The sequence below is a fragment of the Oncorhynchus tshawytscha genome, linkage group LG30, assembly GCF_018296145.1.
Source record: "Oncorhynchus tshawytscha isolate Ot180627B linkage group LG30, Otsh_v2.0, whole genome shotgun sequence".
In the NCBI taxonomy this organism is placed as follows: domain Eukaryota; kingdom Metazoa; phylum Chordata; class Actinopteri; order Salmoniformes; family Salmonidae; genus Oncorhynchus; species Oncorhynchus tshawytscha.
The window spans coordinates 47,314,775-47,338,672 of record NC_056458.1 but is presented as its reverse complement, the minus strand read 5'-3'; the positions used below and the strand labels follow the sequence as shown (position 1 = coordinate 47,338,672).

General features: G+C 43.1%; 1 protein-coding gene across 1 annotated transcript; it reads left to right on the top strand.

Moving 5' to 3' along the window:
* The first annotated feature begins 74 nt into the window (after positions 1-74).
* ddx46 (DEAD (Asp-Glu-Ala-Asp) box polypeptide 46) lies at positions 75-23,898 on the top strand. The gene is made up of 23 exons (XM_042309107.1): positions 75-220; positions 843-1,034; positions 1,174-1,293; positions 1,395-1,482; positions 1,585-1,753; positions 1,894-2,126; positions 2,279-2,389; positions 2,740-2,905; positions 5,800-5,920; positions 8,161-8,336; positions 9,181-9,302; positions 12,280-12,358; positions 13,409-13,491; positions 13,643-13,807; positions 15,475-15,637; positions 16,423-16,616; positions 18,629-18,766; positions 19,054-19,203; positions 21,102-21,323; positions 21,422-21,640; positions 22,493-22,637; positions 22,795-22,868; positions 23,146-23,898. The coding sequence occupies exons 1-23, from the start codon at positions 204-206 to the stop codon at positions 23,191-23,193; spliced, it is 3,195 nt and encodes a 1,064-aa protein (XP_042165041.1). The 5' UTR covers positions 75-203; the 3' UTR covers positions 23,194-23,898.

Below are 23,898 nucleotides of genomic sequence, written 5' to 3'. Positions count from 1 at the left end.
AATATTTCTACAATGATGACGTTAAAATAATCATCCCACCACTAGAGGCGGACACATCCAATGTAGCTACGCAATCTAAGAAGAACCGTCCCTTTTTGATTACGTTCCAGGAAACAGCTAACGTGATCACGCATGAAAACAAATGCACAAAAGTTTAACAATAAAACATTGATATTTAATCTCTTTGTGGACTCAACGTAAACATGGGGCGCGAGTCAAGGTAAGTGAGGAGTTTACGGGTCTCTTGTAATTATTATTTTTTGTCTGTTTTGAAGGATTAAAAAAAGCCGAGCTAGCTATCAAGTGTGCAACGTTGAGCCAACGCGCTAGCTAACAAGCTAGCTAACGTTTACAGACCATTGAATGTGATAGATAGCTAGCTGGCTAGTTAGCCTAATAGACAAAGTAAAAATACTTGATAATGCATTCACAAACGACACAATTATTTAAAACACATTGGCCATGTGCTGTGCAGTTGTATATGGTGCTTTCTAGACAACTAGGAACTCGGGGGGGGCGAGGTCAAATCATGACGTTCGTGATCTTCAGGTCGGGAAAGTCGGAGGCCAAAGATCTTTGCATAGATGGCCGAGTTTCCCACTTGCAATTCTGAATTGGATGACTGTTCGAAACGATTTTCTCAGGCCGAGCTTGCTTTTTTTTCCCCCTCCGAGTTCCCAGTTTTCTTGAACGTAATGAACTCGTACATTTCAGAATCCCCAGTTGTTCGCGGCATTACTCTCTCGCACTAACGACGTTTTTAACTCACATATATTTTTATGTCAGTTGTTTTAGTTAAGTGATTTGAAGTGTTTTAAATCATTTCTGTCAATGTTTGTTAGGCATTACAGGAAACGGTCGGCATCGAGGGGTCGGTCCGGGAGTCGATCAAAGAGCCGTTCCCCAGACAAACGCTCCAAGAAGGATGATGGGGCTGCCTCACGAAACCGAGACAGGGACCGCAACAGGCGGGGAGAGAGGTCACGCAGCCGTGACCGACGCCGATCAAGGTCCAGAGACAGGAAGCGCCCCAGGTGAGTTGTGTGTGTGTGTGAGAAAGACAGAGACCAAGAGTGAGTGATTGATCAAAGTCATCAGAGTAAGGGTGAGTCTTTGAGTGTGAAATATATGCCTGGTCTGATATTGTTATTGAGTTTGTCTGATGTGATCCAGACGCTCTAGGAGTCGGGAGAAGAGGCGCTCCAGGAGCCGTGACAGGAATAGAAGGTCTAGAAGCCGAGGACGCAGATCTCAATCCGCAAGCCCCAGCAAAAGCAGGAAAACTGAAGAGACGTGAGTTTTTACCAAAGGGTTATATTCCCCCCCACCCCCTCAATAAATATTACTTACACCTGACCTTAACTTGTTCTCCTTTGACTGTTTTGGTTTGCCAGTCTGTCTAAAAGCAAGGAAAAAGACAACCCTGAAGCCTCTGCAGAGAAGAAGAAAATCAAAGAAGAACAAGAGGAGGTGGTTGAGGATGTGAGTCCTATTCCGCTAATAGATGTTGTTCAGCAATTTGGAAACTTTGACCGAAATATGACAGTTGAATATTTGTGCATTCTTTATGTGTTGTCCCCACAGCAAGACTTTGACCAGAACAAGCTGGAGGAAGAGATGAGGAAGAGGAAGGAGCGAGTGGAGAAGTGGAGGGAGGACCAAAGGAAGAAGGCCCTAGGGAACATTGAGGAGATCAAGAGAGAGATTGAGGAGATGAAGCAGGGAAAGAAGTGGAGTCTAGAGGATGACGATGGTGAGGAACAAGCTCAGGCTTCTACTTTTCATGGTTGTGTTGTGGGCTTCATGTGCACCTAAATGCATTAGTTTCCACTTTCAAAGACTGATTTAGATAACTGCCAACACAGGGTCTCACCAGACTTCTCTTCCTTTCAGATGACGATGAGGAAGGGACAGCTCCCGAGGAAGAGCCTGAAGAAGGCGAGGAGGGTAAGGGGCCGGAGGAGAAGGAGGAAAAGAAAGAGGAGGAGGAGGAAGAGGAGGAGGAGGTTACTCCCATGGAGCAGGAAGCAGAGGATGAGCTGGATACCTTAGACGCCTACATGGAGGAGGTCAAGGAGGAAGTCAAGAAGTTCAACATGGGCCCCCAGTCTAAAGGGAACGACAAGGTAAGTTAAACCATCCCCCAATAGTTTCCTTCACACATACAGTATTTAGCTCGTTGGAAACATTACTGTCAGTATGTGCTGCTTTGGTCTTTTTGTGTGTGATGCAATCTCTCTCTCTCTTTTTATTTTTTTGTTGCCCTCCACACAATTAGAAGGGAGGAGTAAATGTATCCAAAGTTGTCACCGTATGCAAAACTAAGAGGGGACCAAATGTCCACAAAAAGAAGGGTGAGCTGATGGAGAATGACCAGGATGCAATGGAGGTAAGCTGTTTTTGTCCTGTCATGCTCTTATTGTGATCGTTTGTGTAAATGTATAGGGCTCATGGGGTCAAGTGTTAGTGCACTATGTAGGGAATAGGGTGCTATAGTAGTGCACTATGTAGGGAATAGGGTGCTATAGTAGTGCACTATGTAGGGAATATGGTGCTATAGTAGTGCACTATGTAGGGAATAAGGTGCTATAGTAGTACACTATATAGGGAACGGGGTGCTATAGTAGTGCGCTATGTAGGGAATAGGGTGCCATTTGGTCCAAAAGTTTCAAGAACTTCTCTCGAAGTTCTCTCACTGAAGAGAGCAGGTTCCTACATGTTGTGTCACTGTCTTCCCAGTACTCATCAGAGGAAGAGGAAGTGGATCTGGCGACAGCCCTGACTGGCTACCAGACCAAACAGAGGAAGGTGCTGGAGCCAGTGGATCACCAGAAGATTGAGTACGAACCGTACCGCAAGGACTTCTATGTAGAGGTGCCAGAGCTGGCCAAGATGTCTCCAGAGGGTATGTGTGTGTATTATGTGTGTGTGTGTGTGTGTGTGTGTGTGTGTGTGTGTGTGTGTGTGTGTGTGTGTATATAAGAACTCACACCCACACTTATTTTTTGAGAAAGGGTCTATTTGCAATGACTGATAGTGGTTGTTTTCCCCGTAAAACTTAGTTAACTGCACTAACTGTACAGCTTACCGTATACTTCCCAGTCTAAACAGTTTGCACGTATATCATGAATACTTTGTGCCGTTTTTTTCCCACTTTGGTCTTTGCCAGTTTTCCTGGCTGTTTGTGCGCACACATGTTTTTCTTGAGGCAAGTCGAAGTTCGGTGGCCAAAGTCTACGCCCCTTCTTCAGTGATTGGTCAACAGTACTAGTCCAAGTAGGAGTGAGAACATGAAGTGTTTGTTGTCATTCAATGAGAGATGACTAGTTTTCATGTACATTTTTTCACTTGAGAAATGCTGCACCAAACATCTTAGCTAGATGTAAATTTGCACGACTAAGATCTCTGCAAAAGATACTTTTTTTTTTTTAATGATACATTTGTATCTTTGATTAATTTGGACTATTTTGAGGAAGTGTATCTGGCTATGTATCTGCTACGGTGGCTCAGAAGGGACAAACAACAGTAATATTGCATTTTTTTCCTTAGTTTTTCAAGCAAATTACTTTGAGGAGTATGAGCACAGATGGTCGCCTAGTCGTGTTCTGCCAAAAGCAAACCGAGCCTGTGTGTGTGGCAAGGATTCCATTAGAAAATTGTGGCGCAGGAAATTTGACCAGCAGCATTTTAATTTACTGGACTCATAACCATTGAGTGTGTAACCTGATTAGAGCGTCCAACCACGGTGCTCAGAATGACAAATCACATTTAGATTATGGTAATTAATCTCAACAGAACATGCAAATCGAGGATACAACAATTTGTGGTCCTTACTGAATTCCGATGCCCACATTTAACTTTTCCTCAGCCAACAAGATGAGTAACGAATAGCAAAATTACTAGCCTAAACATTCTGATCTGTTGCATCCGACTCATTTGCTTTTTAATGTTTTATTTTTATGTAGCATATGCATACTGGTTGTATGGATTTTGGATCTATCATCCCACAACTGTCCCAGAGTGTGTTTGGAAAAGTTTCTTTCTTTCTTGACAAACTGACCAATAGAATAGGTTAAAAAAAAAATATTTAAAACATCTTCACATTTATAAGCGCAGCAATGCGCACAAGGCAGTAGGCTACATGCGAATGTTTGTTCCATAATGCAGTTAGTCAGAAAACACTGTTGTCAAAAAGCGAGCGGTTTCCCGTGACAGAGATTCAAATAACATTTTAGATATGTAGAAAGAAGGGGAGCTATAATGTGCAACAACTAGCATGGGTTGCTAATATAACTAGAATTGTGTGTTTGTGACTACTGGACAATGAAATAAAGTTGATATCTAAAATAATTGCCTTCACGGATAGGGTCTGATTTTGGCTACTTTGAAAGCAAGGTAAAAACATGCCTCATATAATATGTAGTAAAAACATTCAGGTTTCAAAAATTTTTAAGTATGTTTTCAAAATGTGTACTGCCTCCAGCTCATTGCAAAGGGGTGTGTGACGTGCTGACGAAGACTGCCTTCCGTTGCCTGTGTATTTCTTGTTTGAGATGTTGTAGTAGCAGCTCTCGCGCTGTCTGACAGATATTCCTCTCAAAATCTTTGTATCTGTATGCTGTGTAAATGAGATACATAACAAATATCTACACGGGCCGGTTTTTATTTATTTTTATTTCACCTTTTATTTAACCAACTAGGCCAGTTTAGAACAAGTTCTCATTTTACAACTGTGACCTGGCAGTGCGACCAAAAACAACACAGAGTTACACATAAATGTACAGTCAATAACACAATAGATTTTCTTTCTATGTACAGTGTGTGCAAATGTAGAAGAGTAGGGAGGTAAGTCAAGTTTAATTCCACTTAGTTTTGCAAATGAACCTATAGACCTATAGATATAGATAGACCGGTCAAATGTATTTCCATCAATGACTAGGTTAAAAATATAGATATAGGTAGATAGACCGGTCAAACGTAATGACTAGGTTAAAAAGATATAGATATAGGTAGATAGACCGGTCAAATGTAATGACTAGGTTAAAAAGATATAGATATAGGTAGATAGACCGGTCAAATGTAATGACTAGGTTAAAAAGATATAGATATAGGTAGATAGACCGGTCAAATGTAATGACTAGGTTTATTTTCCAATGGGATTTGTTTCTTCTTCTCACGTCCGGTGCCAATTTAATTTATTGGCTAATACCGGCCCACGGAAAACCTTGGTGTGGATATTTTTAGTTGCTTTTGTCTGCTAAATGACAAGTGTCAATGTTGCTCGTGGGTGGGCAACTGGCCCCCTTTTGTAGGTCCACTGATCGATTTCCCCCCATATTTTTAAAAAACAATTTAGGAACTCGATTGGGGTCTCGATGTTGAGAGAGTAGCGGAATATACCAAGTGCAATTTCAAAATGTGGTTGGGCATCGGCAGTTTGTCTCTTTATGTCAGTCACTGACAGTCACTCAATTAGCACGTTAGCAACAAAAATAAAAATGGTAGATTGGTAAATTAGTCTAGCAGACAGCTATCCAAACTTGTAGTAATCATGGTCGAATTTCCAGCCGGGGGTGGCATTGACTTTGTTAGTCACTCTCACTCAGAAATCATATATATATATATATATGCGAACATTTCTCTACACCCCCACGGCAAAATGTGTAGAATTGCATAAAATTAAGGCAGACCTGCGAGCCACTGCGGCCCGTCATGAGTTTAAAAAAATTGTGTGTGTGTCCCCTTATCAAAGTTGCCCATCGTTGATCAAACTCCTTTCCTTTTGATGAATGCATACAGAGGTGAATGTCCACAGGCTGGACCTGGAGGGAATCGCAGTCAAAGGGAAAGGTTGTCCCAAGCCCATCAAGTCATGGGTTCAGTGTGGCACGTCTATGAAGATCCTAAGTGCACTGAAGAGGTGAGTGTCGCAGACAAAGTTTGACATTGTAGCAGATATAAGTAAGTTACCTATCGGTCCAAATGAATAGGACCTTAACATACATTTGTTATGTAATCGGCAGTTGATCAAATCCGAAATGTTATTTGTCACATACTTTTTTAAACAACAGACTGGCCAAATGGCACCTTATTCCCTCTATAGTGCACTACTTTTGACCAGAGTCCTATGGACCCCTATTCCCTATATAGTGCACTACTTTAGACCAGAGCCTTAATAGTGCACTATAGAGGGAACTGGTATGGAGTAGGTGTGATGGTTTCTAAACCCCCTGCTACTGTGATTTTCAATGTGAAATAATCTACAGTGGATCTACTTAACAGTGAATTGTTTACTTACGGGTCCTTTTCAACAATGCAGAGAAACTAAAAGTAAGAAATCATATTTATTAAAAAAATAACACATGGAATAAATACACAATGAGTTACGATAATTTTGCTATATACACACGGGTACCAATACCAAGTCGATGTGCATGGGGTACGAGGTAATGGAGGTAGATATGTACTGTACATATAGGTAGGGATAAAGTGACTAGGCAACAGGATAGATGATTTACAGTAACTGCAGCGTATGTGATAAGCCAAAACCGTAGGTGTAAAAAGGGTCAATGCATATATTCCGGGTAACTATTGGTTAACTATTTAACTAACTATTTAGCAGTTTCATGGCTTGGGGGTAGTAGCAGGTTCAGGGTCCTGTTGGTTCTAGACTTTGTGCATCAGTACCAATTACTGATGCACATCTTCCTGGGCTTTCCTCTAACACCGCCTGGTATAGAGATCCTAGATGGCAGGGAGCTTGGGCCCAGTGATGTACCGGGCTGTACGCACTACCCTTTGTAGTGCCTTGCGGTAGGATGCCAAGCAGTTGCCATACCAAGTGGTAATGCAGCCAGTCAAGATGCTCTCAATGGTGCAGTTGTAGAACTTTTTCAGGATCTGAGGGCCCATGTCGAATATTTTCAGCCTCCTGAAATGAAGAGGCTCCGCTACAACCCCGTCGATGTGGATGGGGGGCATTCTCGGCCCTCCGTTTCCTGTAGTCCACAAACAGCTCCTTTTGTCTTGCTGATGCTGAGGGAGAGGTTATTGTTGTCCTGGCATCTCCCTGCCAGGTCTCTGACCTCCTCCCTAAAGGCTGTCTCATCGTTGTTGGTAATCAGGCCTACCACCGTCGTGTCGTCAGCAAACTTAATGATGGTGTTGGAGTCGTGCGTGGCCACGCAGTCGTGAGTGAACAGGGTGTACAGGAGGGGATTAAGCATGCACCCCTGAGGGGCCCCTGTGTTGAGGATCAGCGTGGCGGTTGTGTTGTCTCCCTTACCACCTGGGGGCGGCCCATCAGGAAGTCCAGGATCCAGTTGCGAGGGAGATGCTTAGTCCCTGAGTCTTTTAGCTAAGTGATGAGCTTCGTGGGCACTATGGTGTTGCATGCTGAATGGTATTCAATGAATAGCATTCTGACATAGGTGTTCCTTTTGTCAGGGTGGGAAAGGGTAGTGTGGAGTGCAATGGAGATTGTCATCTATTGGGGCAGTATGCGAATTGGGTCCAGGGTGTCTGGGATGATGGTGTTGATGTGAGCCATGACCAGCTTTACATCTGTAGCCATGAAATGCTTTGAGAGTGTAATGAGTCGGTAGTCATTTAGGCAAGTTACTTTGGCATTCTTGGGCACATGGATTAATGTGGTCTGCATGAAACATGTAGGTATTACAGACTGGGTCAGGAAGAGTTTAAAAATGTCAGTGAAGACTCTTGACAGCTGGTCAGCGCATGCTCTCAGTACACGTCCTGGTAATCCGTCTGGCCCTGCAGCCTTGTGAATGTTACCCTGTTTAAAGGTCTTACTCACATCGGCTATGGAGAGCGTGATCACACTGTCTTCCGGAACAGCTGGGGCTCTCATGGATGGTTCAGTGTTGCTAGCATCAACACAAGCATAGAAGAAGGTATCTAGCTTGTCTTGTAGGCTTGCGTCACTGGACAGCTCGCGGCTGGGTTTCTATTTGTAATCCTTGATAGTTTGATGCTTTGCCTGTTTGATGGTTTGTCGGAGGGCTTAGCGTCCGGATTAGTGTCCCGCTCCTTGAAAGCGGCAGCTCTAGCCTTTTTAGCTCAGTGCTGATGTCGCCTGTGATTCACTTGCCATACACTTCTAGATAGGTGTGTTAAGTGATGTTGTCTTCACATCTCCAGACACAGCTATGAGAAGCCCACCCCCATCCAGGCTCAGGCCATTCCAGCCATCATGTCTGGGAGAGATCTCATTGGCATTGCTAAGACTGGCAGTGGAAAGACCATCGCCTTCCTCCTTCCCATGTACCGTCACATCATGGACCAGAGGCCCCTGGAGGAGGCTGAGGGACCCATCGGTAAGGGCCCCTTTTGTACTAGTTTTCTGTCATACAACCCCATATCAATTACACCTAAATTAACCTGAATGCTGGCATATCTGCTTTCTATGTGTAAATCACAATTTTCTAATCAAATTTATTTATATAGCCCTTCGTACATCAGCTGATATCTCAAAGTGCTGTACAGAAACCCAGCCTAAAACCCCAAACAGCAAGCAATGCAGGTGTAGAAGCACGGTGGCTAGGAAAAACTCCCTAGAAAGGCCAAAACCTAGGAAGAAACCTAGAGAGGAACCAGGCTATGTGGGGTGGCCAGTCCTCTTCTGGCTGTGCCGGGTAGAGATTATAACAGAACATGGCCAAGATGTTCAAATGTTCATAAATGACCAGCATGGTCGAATAATAATAATAAGGCAGAACAGTTGAAACTGGAGCAGCAGCACGGCCAGGTGGACTGGGGACAGCAAGGAGTCATCATGTCAGGTAGTCCTGGGGCATGGTCCTAGGGCTCAGGTCCTCCGAGAGAGAGAAAGAAAGAGAGAATTAGAGAACGCACACTTAGATTCACACAGGACACCGAATAGGACAGGAGAAGTACTCCAGATATAACAAACTGACCCTAGCCCCCCGACACAAACTACTGCAGCATAAATACTGGAGGCTGAGACCGGAGGGGTCAGGAGACACTGTGGCCCCATCCGAGGACACCCCCGGACAGGGCCACATTTTAATTTGCTGAGCAGAATGGTCCTATCAAACGATATGACAGCTGTTCAAGGAAGGTGCTGTATTTTGTAAGGGCAAATAGACGATGAGAGTATGTTGTCTGAGTTCTATTTGTCTGTTCTCTTCCCCCATTCAGCTGTGATCATGACTCCCACTAGAGAGCTGGCTCTGCAGATCACCAAGGAGTGCAAGAAGTTCTCCAAGCCTCTGAACCTGAGGGTGGTGTGTGTATATGGAGGCACTGGGATTAGTGAACAGGTAGAACCAATTACGACTTACCATGATGATAAAAAAATATATATAAAAAAAATTGTACATTGTATTTAAAGAAATCCTAGGTTGTAGGTTTGAATAATACAGGGCTCGACATACATTTTTAAAATTTTATTTAACTAAGGAAGTCCGTTAAGAACATATTATTTACAATGACGGCCTACCAGAAGGCAAAATACCTCCTGCGGGGACGGGCTGGGATTAAAGATAAAATATAGGCCAAAGCGCACATCACGACAAGAGAGACCACCATAACACTATATGAAGAGAGATCTAAGACCATAGCGTGGAAGCAACACATGAAAACACAGCATTAATGCTTGTTCTCTTGTCTGGGACAAGTTTAAAAAAAATATATATATATATATAGTCTGACAAGAAGAATATAGATTTAAGTTGTCTGAATGTACAATAAAAAATATAAAAAATCACTATGAAACAGTTGGCCTACTCCAATCAGAATTGGATAAGAGGCGCCAACATTGGCATAATATTCAGATATATTTTTCATATATATATATATATATTTTTTTTTTTGTCAAAGTGTAGGTGAGATGCATATTGGCTACAGCCTCATGTCCAAACCGATGCCGACATGAGGGAGGCGCCATAAAATGATGCCAAACTTTGAGACTTTTTAAGTATATTAAATATAGGCTAAACAGTATTCATGTTTGCCTAAATATAATGAAGGATAAGTTGTGTTAGTGTCTAAAAGGCTTGATTCTGTCTAACATACTGGAGGCATGGTTCGTTCAGATTAAATAGGCTGTCAGCATTTTTTTTTTTTTTAAGAAAGAAAATTAAAGTTTTAACCATAAACTTAATTGTTTAAAACCTAGACGTTTTATAATTTTCTGAAACATGTCTTTCTAAAGTAGCCTAGCTGAAATCTGACAATAGAAATGTTGAGGGGAATTATTTCACTTAAATGCTGGTTGCCATGGCATATTCTCATGTTCTATTGGGTTTCAAATTAACAATTTTATTGTCCGGCAACCAAATGCATATTTCTAGTCGTTAGTAACCCTTGCTAGTTGTTGCATCGGTAGTCATATTAGCAACCCGTGCTAGTTGTTGCATCGGTAGTCATATTAGCAACCCGTGCTAGTTGTTGCATCGGTAGTCATATTAGTAACCCTTGCTAGTTGTTGCATCACTAGTCATATTAGCAACCCGTGCTAGTTGATGCATCACTAGTCATATTAGCAACCCGTGCTAGTTGTTACATCAGTAGTCATATTGCATGCATCACTAGTCATATTAGCAACCCGTGCTAGTTGTTGCATCGGTAGTCATATTAGCAACCCGTGCTAGTTGTTGCATCGGTAGTCATATTAGCAACCCGTGCTAGTTGTTGCATCACTAGTCATATTAGCAACCCGTGCTAGTTGTTGCATCACTAGTCATATTAGCAACCCGTGCTAGTTGTTGCATCAATAGTCATATTAGCAACCCGTGCTAGTTGTTGCATCACTAGTCATATTAGCAACCCGTGCTAGTTGTTGCATCACTAGTCATATTAGCATCCCGTGCTAGTTGTTACATCACTAGTCATATTAGCAACCCGTGCTAGTTGTTGCATCAATAGTCATATTAGCAACCCGTGCTAGTTGTTGCATCACTAGTCATATTAGCAACCCGTGCTAGTTGTTGCATCACTAGTCATATTAGCATCCCGTGCTAGTTGTTGCATCACTAGTCATATTAGCAACCCGTGCTAGTTGTTGCATCACTAGTCATATTAGCAACCCTTGCTAGTTGTTACATCGGTAGTCATATTAGCAACCCTTGCTAGTTGTTGCATCGGTAGTCATATTAGCAACCCTTGCTAGTTGTTGCATCAATAGTCATATTAGCAATCCGTGCTAGTTGTTACATCAATAGTCATATTAGCAACCCGTGCTAGTTGTTGCATCAATAGTCATATTAGCAACCCGTGCTAGTTGTTGCATCAATAGTCATATTAGCAACCCGTGCTAGTTGTTGCATCAATAGTCATATTAGCAACCCGTGCTAGTTGTTGCATCACTAGTCATATTAGCAACCCGTGCTAGTTGTTGCATCACTAGTCATATTAGCAACCCGTGCTAGTTGTTGCATCACTAGTCATATTAGCAACCCGTGCTAGTTTTATATATAGTTGTTTTCATTTGTATTTTTTTACTTTTTTTAAAGCGATGAGGCTGATGCAACAGATCACAGCAGAAATAAAAACTGGATCAACATTTTAAGCTAAACGGTCTGATCTGTTGCATCAGCCTCATTTGCTTTTTAAAAATGTTTTAAAGTGCAGTGGCTGAATACATTTTAGATATGTCGTCCCAGAACTGTCCCCCAGAATCTATTTTCAACCGTCTTATTATTTTGAATCAAAGGTTCGCACTTAATTTCGAGCCCCTGGGGGGGGAATTATTTTATAAAGACATAAAAAGTATTTGGTTGTAATGTTGCTATGTTTGATAAGCTCCCACGTGTGGCCAACCATCTTCAAGGAGAGCCTTTTAAAGGGCCAGTGCGCCAGGAGAGCCTTTTAAAGGGCCAGTGCGCCAGGAGAGCCTTTTAAAGGGCAGTGCGCCAGGAGAGCCTTTTAAAGGGGCAGTGCGCCAGGAGAGCCTTTTAAAGGGGCAGTGCGATATTTTAAGACAGGCTTGAATATACAGAGAAGCCCAGTAGGCATAGTGTAACCTCCAATTCTGTCGGATTCTCTAAGGTTAAATTGATTAGTAATACATTTTTATTTTGTAAAGTTGTTCATCGCATCATACAAAGATTAACATGGTGTTACAGACCTTTTTTAGGGGGGGGGGGGGCGACATGTGACCTTGAGCTTTTGGGCAAGTAGTTATTAAAGTAAATGTCAAGCCCTATAATCAGTTAGGAAAAGGCAAACGGGATTGTACGTTGGTTGAATATCATTATTTAAATTTAAAAAATGGTTTGTTTCTTGCTTGTGATGCAGATTGCTGAGCTGAAGAGGGGAGCAGAGATCATTGTGTGCACACCAGGGCGAATGATTGACATGTTAGGTGCCAACAGCGGTGAGTGACACACCTTGTCTCATAGCCCTCTTGTGTTATTGTATCCAGTTAACATATAATGATAGGGATTCCTGATATGTGAGAAACCTGCAGTGTGTGTGTGTGTGCAATGTCCAGTGTTATAATTATTTTGACTTAGAAAGGTCTCTTTCTGACCAACAGAAAGTGAGATAGAAAGTGAGATGGAAATGTCCTGCTTTGCATGAAATGTTTCCGTACGAGAGTCAAGTCGGTACCTCTTTTTTTTTACTAAAACTGTCAACGTTATCTGACCGCCTTGGGAATCATATCCGACCATTTTTGAAGTGTTCCCTGAAGAAATAATGATCAGCTACAAGTAGGTGAAGAGACGATACTGCCTCGTGGGTGGTCCTCACGTTCAGAGGCGTAAGTCAAGCTTTCAACAAACCTTTATCCCAAGTCAAGTTTCCTTGTTAGTCATGTAAAAAGTCAGACATTTCACTCGTGTATGGATTTGAATAACATGTGAAGCCTAAAGTAGAACATGGTTGTCCGACAAGTGTGAATATGTTTACGTTTGTATTTAAAAGTCAGTGTTGTTTTATGACTGTGTGTAAATGCTACATTTAAAAATAGAATCATGTAATAAAACGCACAGTTTTATAGCGCTCTTTCCTTCCGCACATGCCAGGTAATCTCTCTGTTTCGTTTTGTAGGTGAAAAGGCGGTCAACATAGTGCTTTGACGTGGCCTCATCTCTTTTATTGTATTGGCTGTTTTCTGACATTTTTACAGGTTCCTCGTGCCCCTGAGATGGTACGCAAGACGAGACAAATATAGAAACCTAATAATCTGTCCTCTTAACAGCCTGAACACAATAAATGGCAGTTGTGTGAATTGAAGTGAAATATTTAATGCCTTAGGAAAAGGGAAGACTTTAAAAAATATATTTTTATTTTTTTTTTGTTTGTTTTTAGGCTTGTTGAGGTAAATTTACCAGGAGGTTCAGGAACTTTGTGTGAAAGCTTTGGGTGAGCCCACTTTCCAGAGAGTAACTTGTTATATACTCTACTTTCCTTGGGTGTGTAGGGCGAGTCACAAACCTGCGGCGAGCCACGTACGTGGTCGTGGACGAGGCGGATAGAATGTTCGACATGGGCTTTGAGCCACAGGTAGACAGACGCACATTACTTGTTTTTTTAAAGGAAAATCAACTTTTTTAAAGAAAAATCGCATCATTTCATGTTATCGCAGCTATTTAAACCTGACCCGGGCACCAGAATAATAGGTCATATCCTTCTCCTGTAATGTTCCTTCCCCCAGGTGATGCGTATCATGGACAACGTGCGTCCAGACCGGCAGACGGTCATGTTCTCCGCTACGTTCCCGCGGGCCATGGAGGCACTGGCCAGGAGGATACTGTCCAAGCCCATCGAGGTTCAGGTGGGAGGCAGGAGCGTGGTGTGCTCTGATGTGGAGCAACATGTGGTAAGACTGGCCTTTTTACATTCTCTGTGTGTCCTGAATTGTTACCATTTTATAGTGCACTACTTTTAACCAAGGACCATAGGGCTCTGGTCAAAAGTAGTGCACTTTAACGGGAATAGGGTGCGAGTTCAATCTCTTTAACCTTTTTTTTTGGTGCCCTGTGGATAGGGCCCGGAGTTATTCCTAGTCAGTCATGTGATGTGGTGACGAAAAACTCCTGTTCTACACAGGATATCAAATGTAAACCATCCCGTCAGAGCAGGGTTACGTAACTGGAGGCCCGCAGGCCAGTCATTTTATTTTGCTCCTCAAATTTTGTGAACAAATTTTTAAAAAATTAAATTTTTGAGACATAAGACAGTAAAAACACTAGAAAATCAGCTCCAGGTGATTTAACATTTTGGAAATCTGTTCCAGACTATTCCCACACATAACACAGATACAGTATATACTGTATGAGATCGTATACCAATGTAAGAAAAGTTTGAAATTGTGTTTTATTCAAATATTATATCTGTTTGGTCGTCTTGCGATTTTAAATTTAGCAGTTTTACAAATTATTTGTGATTTTGTTCCGGCCCCCTGAACATCCGCACAAGAAAAAAAGCATTTGCCCACTGAAGTCCGTTACGATGCTAAACTGCAGTCAAGTCAAGACCCTGGTGAGGACGACGAGCATGCCGATGAACTTCCCTGAGGCGTTTAAAAAATAAAAAAAAGTTTGTGCAGAAATTCTTTGGTTGTGCAAACCCACAGTTTCTTCATCTGTCTGGGTGGCTGGTCTCAGACCATCCCGCAGGTAAAGAAGCCTGATGTGGAGGTCCTGGGCTGGCGTTGTTACACGTGGTCTGTGGTTGTGAGGCTGGTTGGATGTACTGCCAAATTATCTAAAACAATGTTGGAGGCGGCTTATGGTAGAGAAATTAACATTATACCAACAGCTCTGGTGGGCGTTCCTGCAGTCGGTATGCCAATTCCACTCTCCCTCAAAACTTGACACATCTGTAGCATTGTGTTTTGGGACAAAACTGCACATCTTCGAGTGGCCTTTGCACCTGTGTATTGATCATGCTATTTAATCAGCTTCTTGATATGCCACACCTGTCAGCTGGATGGATTATCTTGGCAAATGAGAAATTCTCATTAACAGGGATGTAAACAAATTTGTGCACAACATTTGAGATAAATAAGCTTTTTGTGTAATATGAACAATTTCTGGGATTTTATTTCAGCTTATGAAACATGGGACCAACACTTTACACGTTTTGCATTTAAAAAAATATTTTTATATATTTTTTGTTTTGGTGGCTTCAGAATGTATTCACACCTTTTTTAAAAACTTATTTCACATTTTTGTGTTCGTCTAAATTTTTAAAATGGGTTAGATTTTGGATGTTGTGGCCTACACACAGTACCCCATAACGTCAAAGTGGGAATTATGTTTTTTTTTTTTTTTATGAAATGAAAGGTGGAAATATCTGGAGTCCTTAACTATTCACCATGAATAAGAATATATCTCCTATTTTGTCAATGGCACCACCATCCATCTTTTACATATTCCATATTGGTCATTTGTTAAATTAGTGTTGTTGCCATTTCTCTCTTGTCAAGCTGAAGTCACATAGACATCCATGTTTTCCCCTCATCATGTCTTCTCCTCCACCTAGCTGGTAATTGAGGAGGACCAGAAGTTCCTGAAGCTGCTTGAGATCCTTGGCCATTACCAGGAGAAGGGCTCGGTCATCATCTTTGTGGACAAACAGGAGCATGCTGACGGGCTGCTCAAAGACCTGATGAAGGCCTCCTACCCCTGCATGTCTCTGCACGGAGGTAATGTCATACAAACGCACCCGTGTTCTATTGTCATTAGTCTGAGGCTCCGCCCACAAAATTGGTCCTCTGGTCAAAAGTAGTACCTTCAAACTCAACTCTTGACCTTGAAGACAGTTCCAATCAGGAAGTGATTTAGACCTGGGACACCAGGTGTGTGTGCAATTTTTAATTATCAGGTAGACCAGAAAAGCAGCCAGTTCGGGACATCGTAGGGTCTTGAGTTGAATAGCCCTGATGTAGAGAATTGGGTGGCATTTGGGACACACTGAGTTAGTCCAGGGTTTGAAAGTGACCGGGCTGAGCTCATTCAGTTAGTCCAGGGTTTGAAAGTGACCGGGCTGAGCTCATTCAGTTAGTCCAGGGTTTGAAAGTGACCGGGCTGAGCTCATTCAGTTAGTCCAGGGTTTGAAAGTGACCGGGCTGAGCTCATTCCGTTAGTTCAGGGTTTGAAAGTGACCGGGCTGAGCTCATTCAGTTAGTCCAGGGTTTGAAAGTGACCGGGCTGAGCTCATTCAGTTAGTCCAGGGTTTGAAAGTGACCGGGCTGAGCTCATTCAGTTAGTCCAGGGTTTGAAAGTGACCGGACTGAGCTCATTCAGTTAGTCCAGGGTTTGAAAGTGACTGGGCTGAGCTCATCGTCTCCTCAACCATTTTCCTTATTATATCTTCTAATTAAACTATGTTTATTTATGGCAGATAAACATTTCGCCTTTATCATGTCCGTTGTTTTGAACTATATCATTTGATAACAAGCGTCTGTTTATCTCCGTCCACTCAATGTAGGCATTGACCAGTACGACAGAGACAGCGTCATCAATGATTTTAAGAACGGGGCGTGTCGGCTAATGGTGGCCACCTCTGTGGCAGCCAGGGGGCTGGACATCAAGCAGTTGATCCTAGTCGTCAACTACAACTGTCCCAACCACTACGAGGACTATGTCCACAGGGCTGGACGTACAGGGAGAGCCGGGAACAAAGTGAGTAGTGGTCCTGTACGATACCCTAGTAGTCCATCAAACTAATTAATTGTGGGTACTAGTTTATCAAGAATTCCAGGAATTCTGATCACTAAAATGGAACAAATTACTGGGCAAAAATTTTGTTGTTTTTTATTCCCCTCCAAGGACCTCTTCAACCATATTAGGAAAAAAAAGATGCATTTGATTGATTGGGGTGGCAGGGTAGCCTAGTGGTTAGAGCGTTGGACTAGTAACCGGAAGGTTGCAAGTTCAAATCCCCGAGCTGACAAGGTACAAATCTGTCGTTCTACCCCTGAACAGGCAGTTAATCCACTGTTCCTAGGCTGTCATTGAAAATAAGAATTTGTTCTTAACTGACTTGCCTAGTTAAAAAAAGGTAAAATAAATAAAATTGTTATCTAGAAACAATTAATTTCAAACTAGGGGTATAACGGTTTGGTACGTATTGCTGGTTTGGGGTCACGGTTCGGTTTCGCTACAGCGGGAAAATGTAATGCCAGTAGTTACTGTAGTTTTGAGTTTCATTAAGAAAATACAGAGTTGTCGGTATTTAAAACTGGATGGTTTTCAGAGATGGGAGGGGTTTGAGTGGAGCTGAGATAGATGGGAGGGGTTTGAGTGGAGCTGAGATAGATGGGAGGGGTTTGAGTGGAGCTGAGATAGATGGGAGGGGTTTTGGAGCTGAGATAGATGGGAGGGGTTTGAGTGGAGCTGAGATAGATGGGAGGGGTTTGAGTGGAGCTGAGATAGATGGGAGGGGTTTGAGTGGAGCTGAGATAGATGGGAGGGTTTGAGTGGAGCTGAGATAGATGGGAGGGGTTTGAGTGGAGCTGCATAGATGGGAGGGGTTTGAGTGGAGATAGATGGGAGGGGTTTGAGTGGAGCTGAGATAGATGGGAGGGGTTTGAGTGGAGCTGAGATAGATGGGAGGGGTTTGAGTGGAGCTGAGATAGATGGGAGGGGTTTGAGTGGAGCTGAGATAGATGGGAGGGGTTTGAGTGGAGCTGAGATAGATGGGAGGGGTTTGAGTGGAGCTGAGATAGATGGGAGGGGTTTGAGTGGAGCTGAGATAGATGGGAGGGGTTTTGGAGCTGAGATAGATGGGAGGGGTTTGAGTGGAGCTGAGATAGATGGGAGGGGTTTGAGTGGAGCTGAGATAGATGGGAGGGGTTTGAGTGGAGCTGAGATAGATGGGAGGGGTTTGAGTGGAGCTGAGATAGATGGGAGGGGTTTGAGTGGAGCTGAGATAGATGGGAGGGGTTTGAGTGGAGCTGAAGGGTGAGACTAACAACAAACAAATAAAAACAAGAGAGCTAATGTTAAATATACCGCGTCCGTAAAACGAATAGCTGGAAGTAGAAGCCTAAGTATTGTTGTCCATTATTTTACTCTAATTAGGGGAGAGATGGTTAATGGATAATGATAAATAAGGAAAATAAGTATTTATTTATTTAAAAAATAAAAATGGGGGATTGGAAATGACGCTGATAATTACATTGATAGAACCCACAATCAGTCTAAAATATTAACTCTGATTTTTTTTGCCCCACCAATAAATTCCAAAGGGTTGGTATTCCTAAATCAGTATATAATCACGAGTCATATCAGAACCTGTACTCACAGGACGAGTAACTGGAAGGTTGCAAGTTCAAACCCCCGAGCTGACAAGGTACAAATCTGTCGTTCTGCCCCTGAACAGGCAGTTAACCCACTGTTCCTAGGCTGTCATTGAAAATAATAATTTGTTCTTAGTTGCCTAGTTAGGTAAAAAAAAAAAGGTGTATATATATATATATTTTTAAAGTATTTAATTTTTTTCCAGCTCAGATTTACACAAGGCATGCATCGTCTGCGGAAGACACATTTCAGTGGAAGGCATATAGGCCTAGTGTTCAGGGTTCACCGCGAGGACCCGAACCCAGGTTCCGTAACGAAAACGGTTCAGGAACAAATACGCGTACAGTTACAACCCTAATTTTAAAACCCACCCTGATTTTGTTTTGTCCCAGGGCTTTGCCTACACCTTCATCACAGATGAGCAGGCACGCTACGCCGGGGACATCATCAAGGCCCTGGAGCTCTCAGGGTCCCCTGTGCCCAAGGAGCTGGAGCAGCTGTGGCTGTCCTTCAAAAACCAGCGGCAAGCGGTAAGTAGTTCTGAAGTAGTGCTGTTCCTGTGTTGTCGTGGAAACGGTCTATGTGTGCCCAGCAACAACAACAAAAAACACTGTGCATTACAGCTGATGATTGTCAGCGACGAATTACAATATTATATTCTGTGTCCTTTTTAAAAAAAAAAAATATTTCTTCAACTCGATATTCAACAAGATTAGACCGGTTTTGTCGCTGGCTTATTTCCCATTGCTGCTAGCACTGTGTCATCAGTAGGTGAATGTAACACACCCTCTCTATAATGGCCTTTTTCTTTCCCCAGGAGGGTAAAAGCATCAAGAGCAGCAGCGGGTTCTCGGGGAAGGGCTTCAAATTTGACGAGACGGAGCATGCCCTGGCTAACGAGAGGAAGAAGCTGCAGAAGGCCGCTCTGGGTCTGCAGGACTCTGATGACGAGGACGGAGCCCTGGATGTGAGTACGGGTTCTGATCATGTGGATCGAGCCCGGGTTCTGATCATGTGGATCAAGCCCTGGATATGAGTGCAGGTTCTGATCATGTGACTAGGGCCCTGGATGTGAGTACAGGTTCTGATCATGTGACTAGGGCCCTGGATGTGAGTACAGGTTCTGATCATGTGGATCGAGCCCTGGATGTGAGTACGGGTTCTGATCATGTGGATCAAGCCCTGGATATGAGTACAGGTTCTGATCATGTGAGTACAGGTTCTGATCATGTGACTAGGGCCCTGGATGTGAGTACAGGTTCTGATCATGTGACTAGGGCCCTGGATGTGAGTACAGGTTCTGATCATGTGACTAGGGCCCTGGATGTGAGTACAGGTTCTGATCATGTGACTAGGGCCCTGGATGTGAGTACAGGTTCTGATGATGTGACTAGGGCCCAGGATGTGAGTACAGGTTCTGATCATGTGACTAGGGCCCTGGATGTGAGTACAGGTTCTGATCATGTGAGTACAGGTTCTGATCATGTAGCCTGGGCCCTGGATGTGAGTACAGGTTCTGATCATGTAGCCTGGGCCCTGGATGTGAGTACAGGTTCTGATCATGTGACTAGGGCCCAGGATGTGAGTACAGGTTCTGATCATGTGACTAGGGCCCTGGATGTGAGTACAGGTTCTGATCATGTGACTAGGGCCCTGGATGTGAGTACAGGTTCTGATCATGTGACTAGGGCCCTGGATGTGAGTACAGGTTCTGATCATGTGACTAGGGCCCAGGATGTGAGTACAGGTTCTGATAGGGCCCATGTGAGTACAGGTTCTGATCATGTGACTAGGGCCCTGGATGTGAGTACAGGTTCTGATCATGTGCCTGGGCCCTGGATGTGAGTACAGGTTCTGATCATGTAGCTGGGGCAGGTTCCAGGATGCTGGATGAGTACAGGTTCTGATCATGTGACTAGGGCCCAGGATGTGAGTACAGGTTCTGATCATGTGACTAGGGCCCAGGATGTGAGTACAGGTTCTGATCATGTAGCTAGGGCCCAGGATGCGAGTACAGGTTCTGATCATGTGACTAGGGCCCAGGATGTGAGTACAGGTTCTGATCATGTAGCTAGGGCCCAGGATGCGAGTACAGGTTCTGATCATGTGACTAGGGCGCAGGATGTGAGTACAGGTTCCACACTCTCCTAAAGCTTAGAGTAGAATGCCAACTGTGGCTTGTATATAGCCTCGCTACTGTTATTTTACTGCTGCTCTTTAATGAGTTATTTTACATTTTTTAACTTAATTTTCTTAGAACTGCATTGTTTGTTAAGGGCTTGTAAGTAACCAGGGCCCAATAGGGTTATAGAGGGTTATGTAGGGAGCCATTTGGGACATACACACTCACCTGGTTCCAGACTGTGGGTTATAGACTGTGTTATGCTCTTTAAGAGAACACTTAATTTTCTTAGAACCTGGTTCCAGACTAGGGTTATAGAGGGTTATGTAGGGAGCCATTTGGGAACACTCACCTGGTTCCAGACTAGGGTTATAGAGGGTTATGTAGAGAACACTCACCTGGTTCCAGACTAGGGTTATAGAGGGTTATGTAGGGAACACTCACCTGGTTCCAGACTAGGGTTATGTAGGGAACACTCACCTGGTTCCAGACTAGGGTTATGTAGGGAACACTCACCTGGTTCCAGACTAGGGTTATGTAGGGAACACTCACCTGGTTCCAGACTAGGGTTATGTAGGGAACACTCACCTGGTTCCAGACTAGGGTTATGTAGGGAACACTCACCTGGTTCCAGACTCTTAATAATGTATATCGCAACCCATCCATTGTGGTCAAACAATGCGTTTCTAAAACCTCGTAGAATACGTACTATATTGACACGATATCTCACCCTGTCCTTACAGATTGACGAGCAGATCGAGAGCATGTTCAACTCCAAGAAGAGGGTGAAGGATCTGTCGGCTCCAGGGGGAGGGCCGCCCAGCGCTGCGGCAGTTGCGGCTGCAGCAGCAGGGGGCCTAGCCAACCTCGGTGCCCCCTCTGCTGGGAACATCCAGAAACTGGAGATGGCCAAGAGACTGGCTCTCAGGATCAACGCCCAGAAGAACTTGGGGGCTGAGGCTCAGGTGGGTGTGGGTGGGTCTGTGTTTCTGTGTGAGTTTTTTTTTTTTTTAGTAGTCTTCAACCTTCCATCCTGACATAATCCATTACTCTCTCTGGACAGGATGTGATGCAACAGGCCACCAATGCCATCCTGAGAGGAGGCACCATCATGGCCCCCTCCGTCTCGGCGAAGACCATCGCCGAGCAGCTGGCTGAGAAGATCAACGCCAAGCTCAACTACATCCCTGTGGAGAAGCTGGAGGAGGAGAGGCAGGCAGCTGAACAGGCCGAGACAGTCAAGAGATACGAAGAGGAGCTGGAAATCAATGATTTCCCTCAGGTCAGTTTTTATATGGGCCTGGATCCCAAATGACACCCTATTCCCTATATAGTGCACTACTTTTACCCTATTTCCTAATCCCTAGACAGTGTCTTATGGGCCCTGGTCAATAGTAGTAAACTACATAGGGAATATGTTGTCATTTGGGACTCAACATTAGGGTGTAGGTGGAGGACTCATTGAATCTCTAAACGAAAGTTATTCTCCATTTCTATGTGAACTATGCTTTACTTTATCATGCTGATTTTCTTTCAGTTGAACACTGAACGGTCTATTTGCCATGTCTGTTCCTTGACGGACAGAGCTTACGGTGAAACACAAACTGGTTGATCTTATTCGTATTTGTGACCGACCGGCTCGATTTGGTCTTATGTAGCAAAAAAAAAATATATATATATTTTTTTTTTAACATTAGATTAAAGTAGAGATTAGAAAATGGTATATCGTACAGTTGAGGAATAAAGGGAAAGTAATTCTGCTTTGAAAGTTGATAAACTTGTTTTGTGTACACCTATTGGAGAGCTCTTCTTTGTCTACATCCATTCTGCATTGTTCACACCCTCTTAAGCCTTAGCCTCACTCATCTCTTTAAGGGTTGACATGTGAGGCTTCGCAGAGTGGATACGATAGTGTACTAAACAACCAAAGATTTCAAGACTAAAAGCTGGTTTTTACTACATCTAATTGACATGTCGGTAGACGGTTGTCGTAGTGACATGAACATTCTGTTGTCCTACTCTGAGACGCTTTGTGAGGTCAGTACCACCTAAACACAACCCTATATCAACGCTTTGTAAATAACGGCCTAAGCGAACAGGAAGATGTTAATGTCTGTTTCCTGTGTTCCACCAGACTGCGAGGTGGAAGGTGACATCTAAAGAGGCCCTCCAGAGGATCGGAGAATACTCTGAGGCAGCCATCACCATCAGAGGAACCTACTTCCCTCCAGGCAAAGAGCCCAAAGAGGGAGAACGCAAGATCTACCTGGCTATTGAGAGTAAGCACCTATTCTATTTACAATGACCACTTCCAAGTCTTCACCAATGTTGGAGAGTTGAGTGTTGCATGTTAGCAGTAGTGAGTGGGGTTTTTGTTTGTTTGTTGTTGTTGATGGATGTCACTTGTTGTAATATTTTGATGTATTTGATTGACAGGTGCAAATGAGCTGGCCGTTACGAAGGCTAAGGCTGAGATCACTCGGCTCATCAAGGAGGAGCTTATCAGATTAGTAAGTTCTGGCCATAGAAATAGAATTCATATGTATGGTTCTGTCCTCTCTTATCTCCGAACTATATCTGTCTATCTATTTATTTATGCTGGGCCTAGGGAATCATTCTATAATCATTTGTGTCAGTCTACATGTTGGTTGCATCATTGTATGAACACCAGTAATAAAAGTTGAATGTATTAAAAGTACTGAAAGTAATTAACTTGGGGGGGGGATGTATAAAAAAATAAATTTAAAAAAATTCTCATTGCTCAATAAATGTTCTCTCTCATTTTAGCAAAACTCCTACCAACCCACCAGCAAAGGAAGATACAAGGTCTTGTAGTGAGGATGAGATTGGGCTCAGACGCAGTGACTTCTTCTTTCTCCAACGTTTCATCATATTGGTTTCAGAATGTATTAGTATATATTTTTTCACTGTAAGACCAGTGACCTCCAGAAGGGATTGTTCTCGTGAGAGTAGGATTGTTCTCGTGAGAGTACTTTCTCTTTTAGACTAAGTTTCCTCTCTGTACTTTAAGTGGAGATTTAGTCGTGATTTTTTTTTTTTTTGGTTTCACGGCGCAAAATGTATCTGATATCCGTTCTATAATATACCAGCTGAAAATGTAACGGGTTCTCTACCACCATGATTCAAACTTTTGCTTATTTTTGTCCTTAAACATTAAGCATAAGTAGTTTTTATTTTACCTTTTTTTAACTAGGCAAGTCAGTTAAGAACAAATTCTTATTTTCAATGACGGCCTAGGAACAGTGGGTTAAACTGCCTGTTCAGGGGCAGAACGACAGATTTGTTTAACCTTCCGGTTACTAGTCCAACGCTCTAACCACTAGGCTACCCTGCCGCCCCGTAGTTATAGATCCTGTATTATTTCTGTGTAAAATAATATTTTGGGTCACTGGTCTGTAGTCATCTGAACAAGTGAGGAGTCACGCGTTGATTTTTTTTTTTTTTTTTTTTAACAGCCCTTGAATGATGTAATGTGTTTTTACTTCTTTCCCTCTAATAAAACATTGTGTTGGTAAGGAA

Excerpts from the sequence above, each read along its gene's own strand:
- ddx46 (XM_042309107.1), top strand. Across the intron at positions 13,492-13,642 it reads ACATGGGCTTTGAGCCACAG|GTGATGCGTATCATGGACAA; the intron begins GTAGACAGACGC and ends TCCTTCCCCCAG. Across the intron at positions 18,767-19,053 it reads TCAAAAACCAGCGGCAAGCG|GAGGGTAAAAGCATCAAGAG; the intron begins GTAAGTAGTTCT and ends TTCTTTCCCCAG.